Genomic DNA, 15,627 nt, shown 5'->3' on the forward strand with positions numbered 1-15,627 from the left:
ATAACGAATCATGTATCATGTAAGTTTGACATGATACTTGCTTAAAACGATCATCAGTAATACGTGGCAAAAAAACTCTCTTGCAACACTAGCTCAACATGTACTGGCATGGGCACAGAGAGTCTGCTCAGTAGCAATCAGGGAGAGCGCCTCTAGTTGCATTTATGGAAAGTTCGCGCAGTATACACAAAATCTTGCACCAGTCCGCGAATTAAATGATCACCCCTCAAATTTCTCAGGAATATGTGGTGTTCGTATAATCAGGAAAGTACAGTATTGTCTAGACTTTGTACTACAGAACAGCTTTATGCCAATATGAGTCTTCCTTTTAAAGAAAATTAGGCTTATTAAAACTGGAAATTAAGTTTATTCTTTATATCAATTTTCTCCTCTTTTTTTTCTAGTTGGAGCAGCAGTTTGTGTAAGTGGTAAAGGTGCAGAACCAGTGATACGGAATTGTGACATCAGTGACTGTGAAAATGTTGGCCTCTATATCACAGATTATGCTCAGGTAATTATTACTATAAACTATTGTTTCCTCAGTCTCTCAGTTTGTGTACTACCCTTATATCTACTGCATTCCATATGTACTTTAGAGGCCAGTAGAGATATGACACCACTTAGAAGGTGGTGTCATGGCTCTACTGACAGCAGGTGTTATTTAGGTAATGTCCACCCCCCACCAAAAATTATAATAAAATTAATCCACTCAAATTTAACTTAAATTTGACTCTGGTTCAGGGACAGATTTAAGTTAAAACTAAAATCTATTAAAATTGAAATACACAGTAGGTACTGCTTATTGGGATCACTTTGGAAGTCAGCTAAACTGATAACAATAACCAAAAAAACAAGACTTCAGCCCTTTAGCATTGTTTGTTGATGCAGTATGGAAATGTATACATAAAAGGTGGACTTGGACAGAAAGAAAATGTGAAAATCAAGCAGTATAAAATACTTTAATTTAACTGTGCAGTATTTATTTGAGAAAGTCATCAATAAAAATGAAACTGTCAATGTTTCTGTAAATACATGCATTAAAATAGGGTGTCCATACGTCCCTGTTTATGTGAAACTGTCCCGGTGTCCCGAAATTTTTTTTCGGGACGTTTAAATGTCCCAGTTTCTTATTACAAACAATTGTGCACAATAAAAAATTAGTAGCAGAGTTCGTAGCATTGTCTTCAATCGTGTCGTCAGTTACAGTCTGTACATCGCCTGTTCACCACCGGTTTGCGGCCACCTCACTATAAACTTTATAATGGTCAAAAAACTTAATCCATATAATCGAGGAGGTGGTGTCTAGCATTGATTGGCAGGCCTTCATTTCTTGTGTATGTACGTGTAATGTTACGTGTTCAGTTTCATTTCACGCGACTTTTAGTTTAAGTTCAGTGATTTGGATGTTCGGACGTGTGTTTTCTTCCTTTATTTTCAGTGCACGTGGTTCAATCAGTTTATAGATAAAGATAAGCGAGTTTTTGTGTAAGTTTTTTAAATTAGTTTAAGCTGCATAATAAATAAAAATGCCTAAACGTAAATGTGTTTTCAAACAGGACTTCCAGAAAGAATGGAGTTTTATAAAAAAAAAAAAAAAAAAGGGAAGACATGAAGATGAGGCTGAATGCAGAATGTGCTCATGTTTTATCAACATACGTCACGGTGGGAGATGTGATATCAAAGATCACGTTAATTCGAAAAAACACGCAATGAAATTTCAAGCAACTGCATCATCATCTAAATTGGAACACTTCTTTGTCAAAGAAAATTCAAATGAACATGACAAGGTTGCCATCGCTGAACTTACGATGGCGTATCATTTAATTAAACATCATCAGTCATTTAGAAGTGCTGATTGCTCCTCAAGTCTTTTCGGTAAACTTTTTGATGACTCAAAATCGCACAAAATTTTTCTAGTGCACAAATGAAAACAATTGCACTAATAAAGAATATACTAGCTCCTTATTCACTTAACAAAGTTTTAAAAGATGTCAGTAGTACTGAATTCTTTGGAATTTCCATTGATGCAAGCAACCATAAATCGGAGAAAAAGTATTTCCATTGTTATTGCATTATTTCAACGAGAAAAGTGGTATGCGAGTTAAGCTTCTTAAAATGAATTGTTTATCTGATGAGACATCAGAAACTATCGCCAACTACGTCCTTACTTCTCTGAAGAAAAATAATATTGCCAAAGAAAAGTGTATTGCATTTGGAGCTGACAATACGAATGTTAATTTTGGAGGGATCAACAGAAGAGGCCAATGCAACGTATTTTCTCGACTCCAAAATTTAGTTAATTCCAATATCAAAGATGTTGGATGTATAGCGCACATATTCCATAATTCTGCTCAATCAGGAACAGAAAGACTAGCCATTGACGTGGAATTGGTAGATATAAAAATATTTTCTTACTTTCACACTTATACCGTTCAAACGGAACGTTTAAAGGAATTTTGTGCTACCATTGATATAGAGTATAAAAAATTACTCTCTCACTCTAAGACTTGCTGGTTGTCATTATTACCTGCCATTGAATGCATTTTAAAAATTTTTGAAGGTTTAAAATCTTTTTTTATCCGAGGAAAAACCTCCCGTTTTTATTGAGAAATTTTTTAATCATCCATTAGGAGAAGCATATTTGTGGACTGCCCACAACTTTCTCAGTTCCTTCAATAACTAGATACTAAAAATTGAAAAGGCAAACATAACTATTTTAAAAGTTAAAATTATTGTTGAAGAAACGATTTAGATGTTAGATAATAGAATATCTGATCAATTTCTGCCATTTGAGGCTAGAAAAATTATTCAGTGTGATATAGAAAACCAAAAAGTTCATAAGTTTAAAAACGAAATCATAGATTTTTATTCGACGGCTAAAAATTATTTATAAAATTGGTCGAAACCCCCAGAACAATTCCAGTTCTTAAACTGGATGCTAATGAAAAACATTCCGAAATGGGAGGATATAGCAAATTCTCTGAAATCATTTGAAAAAATTGAAATTAAGTTTGATGAAAATTTATTATGTGATCAGTTTGGAGTTTTAAAAAAAATTGCCATAAACGAAATCGAAAATAATAAAGAATGGAATACATTGATTGAGTTGTGTTGAAAAATGGACAACATTACTTAAAAAAATAGAATACCTTGAACAAAAGAGAGAGTTTATTAGATTATGTTCATATTTATTTGCAATTCCAGGTCACAACGGCAGCTGTGAGCGAATATTTTCTTTAATGGAAATGCAATGGACTGGTGAGCGTAATAGGTTAGAGATAAGTACAGTTAATGCAATTATTACCTGTGTTTTTAATTTGAGGGACAGATTTTAAGAATAAGAACTGCACAGATTTTAAGAATAAAATTAAAAATAACAAATCTCTGTTAAATGCCGTGAGGAGTTCTGTTAAATATATTAATAAAAAATAGTTTTAATATTTATTGCATAAATTTTGTTGTTCAGATTTAAGAACTGTATTCTGTTTTTGTTAATTCTATATTTTGAAAATGAAAATGGGGGAAAAAAAGTCTTTTATTAAAAACAAAATTTCGCATATTTTTTTATCTGGGGAGAGGGGGGAAGATTACTCTCCCTAATAACAATGCCATAAGATGTGTCCCAGTTTTGTATTCTTCCAAAATGGACACCTACATTAAAAACAAATAAAGAAAAGATTAAAATCAATTACTAAAAAAAAGGTTAATGCTGTACTGTAAAACAGTCAGATTGGTAGGAGTACAGCTACAGTACCTTCTTTCACAGAGTAACAATACTGACAACCATATGAACTGTACAAAGCAACAGCAGTAACTAGATGTACAATGTGTCAGATTTCAAGAATAGATTGGGATGTCATGTATTACACATGCATAAATTGCCATAAGGCAAAAATGCAATAACATAAACTAAAACATATAGAAATGTTTTTTTTAATGTATTAGTATGCATCTGATTGGGACTTTATAAAAGTGATAACGTTATATATAAATGATAACATTATCCCTGATTACAGTAGGCAGCATGCACTGTATTTTGAATAATTGAAATATATGATTTTGCAATATATTGAAAATTTAAAATATATTAAAATATAGTTCTATTAAAAAATTCTTGTGTGAAAGCTAAAATATGTTACCTAACTAATAATAAGAATGAATAATTCATTATATTCTGCCCGTTCATTGTGTTGAATGAAATAGATAGACTGGGGGGGGGGGGAGTTAAATCAAGAACATGTAATGATTATGTAGCATCTGAATTTGTAAAAAAAAAAACGAAATTAACTTTTTATTTTATTTGGTTACCTAGAATATCTAGAATTTTTTACAGTGGATGGTGTTTTGTTTTCATATCTTGTTGTCAGTAATATTTAATATAATTTCTTTAGAATATTACTTTTTGAACAAAGATTCGTGAAATTTCATTTTTTGTTGGAGAAATTGAGCTCAGACTATAAATGATTTTGAAGCATATGGTGATTTTTATAAAGAGGTGATATGTTTGAATGGCACAAATTCTTCAAAGATGCAACTTCGTGTAGGATGATGTGTGGATTAAGAAAGTTCATGTCAGTAAATGACAGTTCAGTAAAGGAATTATTTGAACCAGTTATCAAATTCAGTAACCAGTTGTTGAAGATATGTTCTCCCAAGTTGTGGAATACCATATAATAGTTGTCACTTTATAACTGATATCTTAAACACGACAAGATTATGCAATTTCTTTGTTCAGAAAATTTTATTTGTAGATAAAATGGAAAAATGAGTTGAAATTTGTGATTGAAATCCAGGATATCTAAAAACTTTATCAGCAGGTGATAAAACAAAGTGTGTCTGTTCTAAAATTATGCTATAATTTTGCTTTTCATTCATCATCATCATATTTTCAATCCACTGCAGAATGAAGGCCTCTCCAGCAACTTTCCAGTTCCTTTGTTTTGTGCAATGGCCATCCATTTACTACCCACAAACTCATGGATTTCATATATCATCAGGTTTTCTTCTAGCTCCTCTTGGGTATGACCATTTTAGTTCTTTGGTTTTGATAAGAATGTCCTTTACTTGAGTTTGCTGCCTAATCCATGTGTTTCTCTTCTTATCTAACAGTCTGATTCCCAATATAATTCGTTCCATTCTTCACTGTGTAGTTCTCAGCTTCTCTTCCATTCTTTTGGTGAGTGCCCAAGTTTCACTTCCATAAGTCATGTTGGGGAGTATACATTGGTTCATTATTTTACGTTTCAGACAAACTGGGATATTGCTCCTCAGTATGTGACTAAATTTCCTGAATGCTATCCATCCAAAATTTATTCTTCTCTTGACTTCCAGCCATTTATCATTATTACAGCCAATGACTTTTCCCAGATAAGAATATGACTCCACCTTTTCAATTACTGCTCCTTCAGTCATTATATCCATTTCTGTGGCATACTTGTTTGTCATTACTTTTGTTTTAGCCATATTCATCTTTAGTCCAAAATTCTTACCAACTCTGCATAAGACTAAGATTTTCCTCTAATTCTTTGGAATCGTGGCTTATGACCACAATATCATCTGCAAATCGTAAATGATTTAGATACTCTCCATTCACGTTGACCTCCTTTCTGCGACCAGTCTAATCTTTTGAAAGCTTCCTTTTCACTATAAAAGCATAATTTATTATGAATTTGTACCAGGGAAAGATACCTTTAGTAGCACTTTGAAATTATTAAACACTTGAGATGCATTCAGGAAGCAGGGACCTGATCTGCAGGCAAGGAAAGATTGCAATTTGCTTCATGAACAGTGCTTCTGCTCATATGTAACAGTGATTTCTGTCCAAGCACTTTGTAACTATCTTACTCTCCATTGCTATATTCTTAACTGGAATGTTTTAATTTATTCCCCAAAATAAAGCAGTCTGAAATTAGTCCAACTTCAAGGATAAAAACCCACTGCACCCCTTTTACCTTAATTAAGAAACTTTTAACTAAACTTAATTAAGAAAGGGTTTTTTCTGATTTTATTTTTTTTCCTTCTATGGCAAAACTTTGGCTGTAGAAGGAAACATCTTTAATATAATTGGTCCCACTTATATTTACAAAAGTCAAGATACTTACATTATCTATTTTTTGACTGACTTTTCATACTCAGTGTGCCAATTAAATAACGAGACTGACACTACTACTACTACAAAAAAAAAAAAAAAAAAAAAGAATAACACTAACTGCAAAGTAAGGTTATATATTTTCAAAGTAATCACCTTCGATGTGTACACATGGTTCACATATTTTATACAAGTTTTGAAAACACTTGTGGAACTCCTCTTGTGGTACCGCTTTCAGCTGGTCGGTCACTGCAGCCTGGATGTCCTTTGTCGTCCTGTATCGCATTCCTTTCATGGCTGTTTTTTAATTTTGGGGACAAAAAAGTAATCTGTGGGAGCCAAATTCAGGGAATATGGGAGGTGTTCGATGCAACAGTCGATTCTCTTTTCTTGTTGCTCGAAACTCAATGAATGTGGTACAAGGTGGGAACAAATTTTTCTCTTACCTAGATCTTCTTTTAGAATTTCTCATACAGATTGCTTATTGCTACCGATCATCTCAGCAAGCAACCTCATTGAAATTGATCTGTTTTCAGTCATAATTTTTCTAACCTTTGTGACCATCTCCGGTGTTCAAACAGAGATCAGTCGGCCAGGTCGGGGATCATCCTCTCACGTCCTTTACGAAAACAAGAAAACCATTCAAACACTCTTGCTCGAGACAAACATTCATCAGCATAAACTTTTTTTAAATCGTCAAAAGATGCTATAGCACTTTTTCCCAATTTACAATAAAATTTGATAACTGCTCTTTACTCCATTTTCAATTTTCTGAACACATGCACAAACCTATTACTCTTTCCATCATAATTCACAAACTACTGAATGGACAAGTTTCAACTTGCACTCTAGAAGATCTGGTCATGTACTATTTTGGCCTCTTACATTAATACTAAACACAGTGTGTGCCCTGTCTCATTATTTAATTGGCACACTGTGTATGCTTAACTCACTATAAAGAAATAAAGACAGCTGTCTTAGATAAACAAACTTTGTCAGGATTATTTCCCATAATAGAATTTTGTACAGTATCAAAATACACACACACAAAGTTTGGGGGACTATAGTTCAAGTCCCTTCATTACACAGTACGGTGATGTTCTTGTATTTTGTTTATCGTCTGAACCCTCTGACCTTATGCTATCATCCCAGAGTCTAAACAGAATATTTACAATTGGTATCTAAAGCTTTTAACAAAAGGAAAATTGCAAACACATGTTTAAAACAAAATATTTCACCTCTTCTAAATTGCATTTTTGTACTGCATTTAAATTCTCTTCAGATATAGTATCCATTTCTTTGAAACATTTAAATGTTATATTTTCTGTTTAAAACTACTACCACTACTGTTTTAAATTATGCCTTTTTTTTTTTTTTTTTTTTTTTTTCCTTTTTATTTTATCTTTGTAGATCACAATTCTTTAGCAATGATGAAAAAAAATTCCTTCTACCTTGCATGGCTAATCAATAAACTAGAAACATATTTTTGTTATTTCCTTTGAAATTTTGAAATGGCTCTACTGTTGTTACTTTGTTTAATACTTCATAAGGAACGTTCAAATTTATATTTACTGTAATGCTGCGTAAATTCTTTATTTTTGGCCTAACTTACATTATCTTTCCATGTGTGTGAGAGATGGTGCTTAACACTAAAAGCCCCCTGTCATGAAAAGTGTACCTTTCATGTGATTTGAAAGATTTGTAATAACATAAGCTTTATAACTATAACCAGTGTTTTTTTTGGGACGGTATGCAACGATACGGCATACCGACACCTTTTGTGACGTGTGACATTTGGAAGCAGTGCACTCCGAAATTTTTTTCACATGTTTAACTACTGTTCAAATAAGCTTAAAATTATTTAACTAAATTTGCATTTTTCACTGTGTTAAGATATTTTCTATATAAAACTGTATAACCATTTTTATAATTCTAAATTTCTCAGTCCGACCTCTGTTTAACGAAGTCCTTTTATAGCAAATCATTTTGAATTCCCCCTGGAAGTTACATTTAAAATAGTTTCTGTTGAGCGAAGAAAATTTTCATATAGCGAACGGATTAGGAGAGAATTAACTCAGTTCGCGTTTCTGGCCTTCGAGCAATTAGTGCTGCTGTGCGAATTAAGAGAGCTAAAGTGATTACCATTCTGCAACTTAGTGGTACCTGGTAAAACCTATCCGACCACCTGTCCCACATACGGAGAAGTCGCGCTGGTCAGCAGATCAAGGGGGACTTTGTATTCCCAATGGGCTCTGGTCCACCTTCTACTGCAGTGGTGTCCAAACTTTTCCCGTACAGCCACCATATTAAAAAAAAATTCACAAGTTAGATTTCTTTAGTGTGTTACATTTTCCATATCTTGTTGCATGTAAAAGTAAAATTGAAAATATTCGAAACTTTTATTAAGTACAATATATAATTACATTTACTGAACAAAACATTTAATGAGAAAATTTTTTTGATAATTAACAAAATTTAAAATGCTGTTTTAGTTCACTTTCTAGGCGGGCTGTAGATTAGACACTGCTGTGAATCAACTGTAAGCACCCTGTTTGAGAATTAGGAGAGCGTGATTTACTTTTACCCCCGAGAAATAATCATCTGTTGTTTCACAGAATTCCTTTATCCACATTTTTCCAGAAATTCTCCCTATCTCTGTTTACGTGGTCACAGTACCTGAATATCCGAATGACACTGACATTTGGGACAGTTAATACCGATGACAACAGAAGAAAAACAAGGACAACGAAGGTATTAAACCTTCTAAACATGAATTGGTGGCATTTGGTGAAAATGAAGTTAGAAAATTGTCAATTAGGTTACAGTTAAATGAAAGAGATACAAATTGTGGATTTCGCAAATACCTAATTGAAAAAGATGGTTTTGGAAGAATTGAAGCATTCGATGGACGCTTTGAGTACGATACCAATTTCATCGAGTGAATGTGAACAAGGATTTTCACAAATGAATCTGATTGCCAGCCCAACCAGAACTTCGTTGATGACAAAAACAGTTTCTTCACTACTGTTTCTTAAAATTGCAGGACCGCAGCTGACCCGCTTCGATCCAACAAAATATGTCAATTCGTGGCTGCTTCGGAAATGTCATTCAGCAACCGACACACAAAGAGGAAGAAAAGTCAGCACAGGGTGTCAGATGAGAACTAAATAAAAATTTGGAATATTCTACAAAAACTTTATTATGAAATTATTTTTACTTATGTTATTTATTTTTACCACACGCTTCTTGATTAGACCGGGGTTCGAGCCCGTGATCACCAAATACGGAGGATGCGGAAAGGTCAGGGAATGACCACCGCATATCCCCGGAGCAATATGGCCTTAGTTGCTAATGCTCCTAAAAACCAAATAAACAAACAAACATTTATTTTTACTTATTATTTTTAGGGTCCGTAGTCTAACGAAGGACCCTTATAATGTCACTCGGTTTTCCGTCTGTCACAGCATTGTATCTCTGGAACCACTCAACCTATTGACTTGAAATTTTGCATGGGTTTGTACATGATGTGAGACAACATAACGCCATATTGATCGTTGTTGACAAAAATTTGTTTGAGAAATGGGGGGTAAATGTGGGGGGGCAAAAATGTTTTCAGCAACCTATAGCTTATTATACACCGTTGGAAAGAGTTCAACGAGTAGGTTTAAAATATACTCTTAAAATATTTTTTAAATTAAAAATGGCAGCCCCAGACAGGAAAATGTGAGTAATTTTGGTGTCCCCCCCCCCTCTATTTCCGTCGCTAATGGAGCTAAAACTTTAAAGATCACATTAGCTATGCATTATTCAATGCTTATAGAGGGAAAACTCTTCCAATTGAAATCTATCATTTACTTTTTGTGTTAAAATTAAAAAAACAAATTTTTTATTTCACTTCGATATCACGCTTCTTTGTACTAAGTAACTCTCCTCATTTATAAATTTTGCGACGAGAAGTATTTTTAACAATTTTCAAAGCTGGAGTTGTCCCGACAAGGAGGTACTCAGAGAGCCAGTGTTTAAGGCAGTGGTGGGGAAGTGCCTGCATGGAGTCTTGCACGGCCCTCACCTGCCAACGCTCCCCCCTCCCCAAAACTTTAATCACTTCTCCAGTAAGAAGTCGAAGTCGCTTCTCCCACCTTTATCATTCACAACAACTGGAAAGACTCAAATAGACAACATTTTCATTAGTTCCTCAGTTTTTAAGCCAGGCCAGGGTAGGGTACTAGAAACTTTTTTGTTACCATAAAGCTCTCTATTTGAGATACTACACAGACAACCATTTGTGACTACGGACCCTTCATCCCGAGTGCTCTGCACTCAGTAGTTCACCGATTTATTTACTTATTTTACTCACATTTTACTTATCTTTTTATATACTTGAATAATAAATTTATGCTTAATAAATTGTGTTAATATACTAAATTTGTTGTTCTTATTCCAAAAACATTACTACTAAAGTAATAATATCAAGAAAAAAAATTTTTTTTAGAGTACTTTTCATATCCTTTTAATTTTCAATTTTTCCTGATAGCAAGGAATGAGTACCGGCACCTATTTTTTTTTACAAAAAAAGCACTGACTATAACATTTGCGATAAAATAATAGGTAAGTTATAAATACATTAACATTTAACAGCTTAAGGCAATACAGTTTACAAGTAAATGTTAAAGTTTTCAGTTCGGAGTTCTATTGTTTTCTTTGATAAATATTGCTTGTAGAAAAAGTCTGTTGTAGCACACATTGATTTATTAATCATGAAGAATACAATAAGATTTAGGAGGATACCATTCACCTTCTACATTCTACATCGCTAAAATTATTAAAGAGCCAATGAATTTCCATTGATGTGGAAGCTTGACAGGCTGTGACAAAAATCTTTCAAAAATGAATTCCAAAGAAGAAAACTTTTTTGCAATTATGTAACTCTAATGTTATTTTGAAAATTCAGTCCCATAAATTTTTGATACTGTTTTGTATATAGTTTTACATTGCAACTTCCTTTACTTTTATGTTAAAAAATTACTGATTACCATTTGTCATATCATACGTGATATTATTATCATCAGTTTTTTTTTTTTAAATCGCTCTGCTGACCAATTAGATAATACTGTAATATTACCATCCCAACAACACTTGGCGCCTCCATAGCCAGGTGGGAAGGAGCAGCAGTGCGTAGCACACGCTTCTTGATTAGACTGGGGTTCGAGCCCGTCACCACCAAATACGGAGGATGCGGAAAGGTCCAGGAATGACCGCTGCATATTCCCGGAGCAATATGGCCTTAGTTGCTAATGCTCCTAAAAACCAAATAACAACAACAACAACAACAACAACCATCCCAATACTAACCCATAACTAAGTGGTTAGCATATTATTAGCAAGTCTGCATGTCTTGTTTGTTTCTACACAGTACCAATAAAATTAAATGGTGATCCATGGAAAGGTCCTTGCTGGCTTACAAATTATGAAACAACCAAAATTATGCTTACAAATAATTTTGGTTGTTTCTAAGTCAGTATATTTTATGTATTGGTTTAGTGCTTTTCTCTTTATAATGTTTTATTCTTAATTAGCAGTAATAATTAAGAATGAACAATAAATACTAAAAGATATTCTGTTATTAATAGTAACTGTTGTAGTTTTAAATTCCTCTAGCAATGTAGGGCTCTTATTGGAATATAAACACCTTTTGAAAAGTATTTTTATAAATAGCCTGGGCTTTTGAGTTTTTGCACTTCCCATATAAAAAAATGATATTAAACTTTTAGTAATTAGAATTTATTAAAAACAACCTTTTCTGGTAATTTTGATAGGATCATTGATAATGGTTCAAGTTCATTTGCTATTAATAGATATTAGATTATATGCATATAACTCAAATATTACTAGTAATATTTTGTATTTGGCCAGTATTTCAGATATTAACACATTCGCTTCCAGAATGCAGAATTGTGTCAAAATGAACTGCAATTTTTGTGGCTTAATGAAATATGCATCCATGCAATTGTGGTCAGTAAAAGAGCAGTGTAAAAGAAAAGGCACACGAAAAAAACAATTGAGTGCTATCAGCACACTGATTGAACCATGGGCTATTGCATTACTGCTGGGATTTTGCTTAGAGTGAACCGCACTTTCTAGAGAACACTATAAAAGCTGTTTTCTTGGTTCACAGTTTCATATATTCTTTGCCTATGTTTAAGTTATTTTATGTAGTTTAATTCATTTGTAGTGTGTGTCTACTTTTAAAATTTTATGTAAATGGTGTTTTCCTATAAAATTTTTCCCTAAAGGGTTGTTATAATGCACCACAGTCTGGGACATCAGGACTGAAAAGGAACAGGTATGGAGAGTATATCAAAGCTGATGACGTTGATTCAGCTCTTTATAATAAGTCATCTGATACTGAAATAGAATTATTTTCAATATGTGGATTCTGAATCTCGTTCAGATACATCTGTTGATGTCGATACACTACAAATAGCAGATGCAGGTGTTACTTGGAGTGATCTTCACAGATGAAATCCATTTACTAAAAAACAGTACTTAATTGTTCCAGCTTCCCATGGCACACATAAAGGGCCCTCGCAAATATAAAAGGCAGCGAAAACGTATTAAACACGGAAACATGATTTCAGTTATCGAAAAGATTAGGCACAATAGAAACCAAAACTTTCAGAAATGGATGTTGTATCAGTCATCAATCTCGCATTCATTAAAATTACTACTACTACTACTGCTTGCAGTAAAGATATAGAATAACATTAGCAGAGGAAAACATGTTAGTGGTGTTTTGCTTTAATTCTTGTGCCATCAAGACCCTGGATGAAAGTTATCCATACCAATTCAGTTTTGCTATAAAAAATTTACATAGTAGGCAGTTGCCACATTTGTTCAAAATTTCACATCATGTCTAACCAACTGAATGGGGATCGCCAATCACAAAAGATTTTATTTTAAATTTCAGTATTATCTTTTGTATTTTTTGCGTGAAATGAACAGCCTGTGCCAAAAAGAATTTCAGAGCAACCAAGATGTAAAAACACCATTCGACATTGTGGAAAAAAAGAGGGGGGGGAGGAAGAAGAAGAAGAAAGCAAGGAAAAATTAGCAGATTGGTCACATTTAATCAAACCATGTATCCCAAGAAATGAGAAAAGTGAATTTTCAGAAGACCTATGTCTCTATATAAGCAGCAGTATCTCATTCAATAAATAAAATTAGGAAATCCAACAAAAAGCTGTTCAACACTTCATACATCATGATAAATAATGTATATAAAATATATTAGAACAGCTTATTTCTTGATGGATATAACTCATGAAGAAATTGTCTTGTTTAAAGAAGACATGATTGAATAATCCAATTTGCAAATGATTTTTGAAAAATATTGTATCGAAACATTGCTGACAAATCTATCCTAAGAAAAGTTGGTTGCATTGGTTGGTGGAAGTGCATCTGGATATCTGCTGATGAAATAGCACATACTTATGTCTGTTATATTGAGCATTTGTTATTTGGGAGATCAGATAGAATCACTCCATCATTGCATGATTTTTGAATGATTCTTTGCAAAATTTTTTTGCTAGTGACAATACTCTGTATGTGATAAAAGAAGATTGTACATTACAAGTTCTCTTACCAAATTTAATCCTCTTACTTGCTTAGCACATGGCTTGAAAATCAGTTCAGAAGAATTTTGTCAAAGTTAAAGTTATTTCTTGAATAAAAAGCTCTTTGTAAGAGTTCCTATGCTTGTAGATATTTACAGTGATACGTAGTCTGGCCTTTCTCTTCCACTAGAACCTATTTTGATAAGGTTGAAACATGGATATGTGCAGTTACGTTTTTATACCAAAAAAATTGAGATTCTGTGAAGAAAAGTTGTTGATGATGCTATGGATATTGGCAGCTGCACCAGTAGTTACAGCATCAATCAGTAATTCTTGCGAGTTCTTTTGTTAGATAACAATTGCTGTAAAGTGACTTTTTTTATTATTTTTTTTTTTTTTTTTGTTACATAAGTCTGTAACCAAACCTGAAACACGGGGACTTACTTTGAGCAATACAATTGAAGAGGTAGAGAAAGCTCTCTTAGAAATTTCAAGAATCCCTGGAAACGTAGGAAAGAAAGAAAGAAAGAAATAAAATAAATTTTTAAAAAGAACCCTAGAAATGGAAATGAATAGGAATTTCCATTTCAAGTAGACTTCAAAGGCTTTAGTCACTTCTATTGATGTGGAAAGATTGTATTCTGCCTTTAAAAGGATAATGAACACTGCAGATTTACACTTGATCACAGTGAAAAACAGTGGTGGATTACAATGCCCTTGGGCCATAGGCACCAAGTCTTTTTGGAGGCATCACCCACAGCTGTGAACCACCCAGAAGGGCAATGTAGAAGTTATGTTATTTGGTTTTTAGGAGCATTAGCAACTAAGGCCATATTATTCCGGTGCGGTGGTCATTCCCTGACCTTTCCGCATCCTCCGTATTTGGTGGTGACGGGCTCGAACCCCGGTCTAATCAAGAAGCGTGTGCTACACACTGGTGCTCCTTCCCACCTGGCTACGGAGGCGCCAATGTAGAAGTGCTCCAAGCTCTAGTGTATATGTAAATAAACATGCATTATCAGTCAGCAGGGCCGACCGGGCTAGCCGAGTGGGTAAAAGTACCTGCCCGGCAACCCAAAGGTCGTGGGTTCGATTCCCGCTTCGGGCTTGGATCAAAGTACTGCAAAAACCTTGGGAGGTGCAATATGGCCACAGAAGCCGATGCGCCAACAACTACCAAATCAAAAAAAAAAAAAAAAAAAAAAAAATCAGTCAGCAGGGATCAGAGTTTCACAACCAGAAGCCTAACACATAACAGATGAATAGTATACAGATCAAAGAATATTGTATGAATTATTTTATTCTATTCCTTTAAAAAATTTCATTTTGCTTTTAATTTATAACATTGCTATAAAGTAACTGCTATTTTTATTTATTTATTCTTTCTGCTTTTGACAATAAAGGTCCCCTGTGTGAATGTGGATGCTCCCTTCCCAAGGCATGCACCTTCTGTGCCTATTGGGTAATCCAGCACTGATAAAAAATATATTGGTTTTTTAATCTGACAAAGGTTATTTCACATGAGTTTTATACTTTTCCTTATTCTAAACTTCTTTAACTTGCTTTTCTACTTTCGCTGCTGATGTCAAATTGTTGTTTGATGCTTCCATCCATTTGGTTCACTCCTCATACATAAGTGCTTTAAAGCAGTATTCCAACCTGTGGTCCACGTAACTTATGAAAGTGATTTTCAGAACTTGAGAATAAGGCAGTTTTTTTCACAGCAGGCAATAATGAGATTGTCGCCTACTGTGAAAAAATCTCTTATTGAGAATTAAACTGATTATGAAATTTAGTGCTTTCCATGCTGCATCTAGTTGTTCCTAAAGATAGACATCAGTGCATGCACTTGTTAAAGTTAAACATAAAAAAGGCACCTGGGGTGGATGGAATCTATCCAGTTATATTGAAGGAGGCAGCGAGGGA

The 15,627-nt window shown here is 33.8% G+C and overlaps 1 protein-coding gene across 1 annotated transcript in view; it reads left to right on the plus strand.

The window, feature by feature from the left end:
* Nucleotides 1-15,627, plus strand: part of FBXO11 (F-box protein 11) — a 513,763-nt gene that overhangs the window by 239,398 nt on the left and 258,738 nt on the right. The window contains exon 9 of the mRNA XM_090375372.1: nucleotides 405-511. Coding sequence (XP_090231498.1) covers nucleotides 405-511 — 107 coding nt within the window. The remainder of the gene's footprint in view (nucleotides 1-404; nucleotides 512-15,627) is intronic.

The sequence above is a fragment of the Mastigoproctus giganteus genome, chromosome 6 (assembly GCF_048544385.1).
Source record: "Mastigoproctus giganteus isolate SK-2022 chromosome 6, ASM4854438v1, whole genome shotgun sequence".
Taxonomy (NCBI): domain Eukaryota; kingdom Metazoa; phylum Arthropoda; class Arachnida; order Uropygi; family Thelyphonidae; genus Mastigoproctus; species Mastigoproctus giganteus.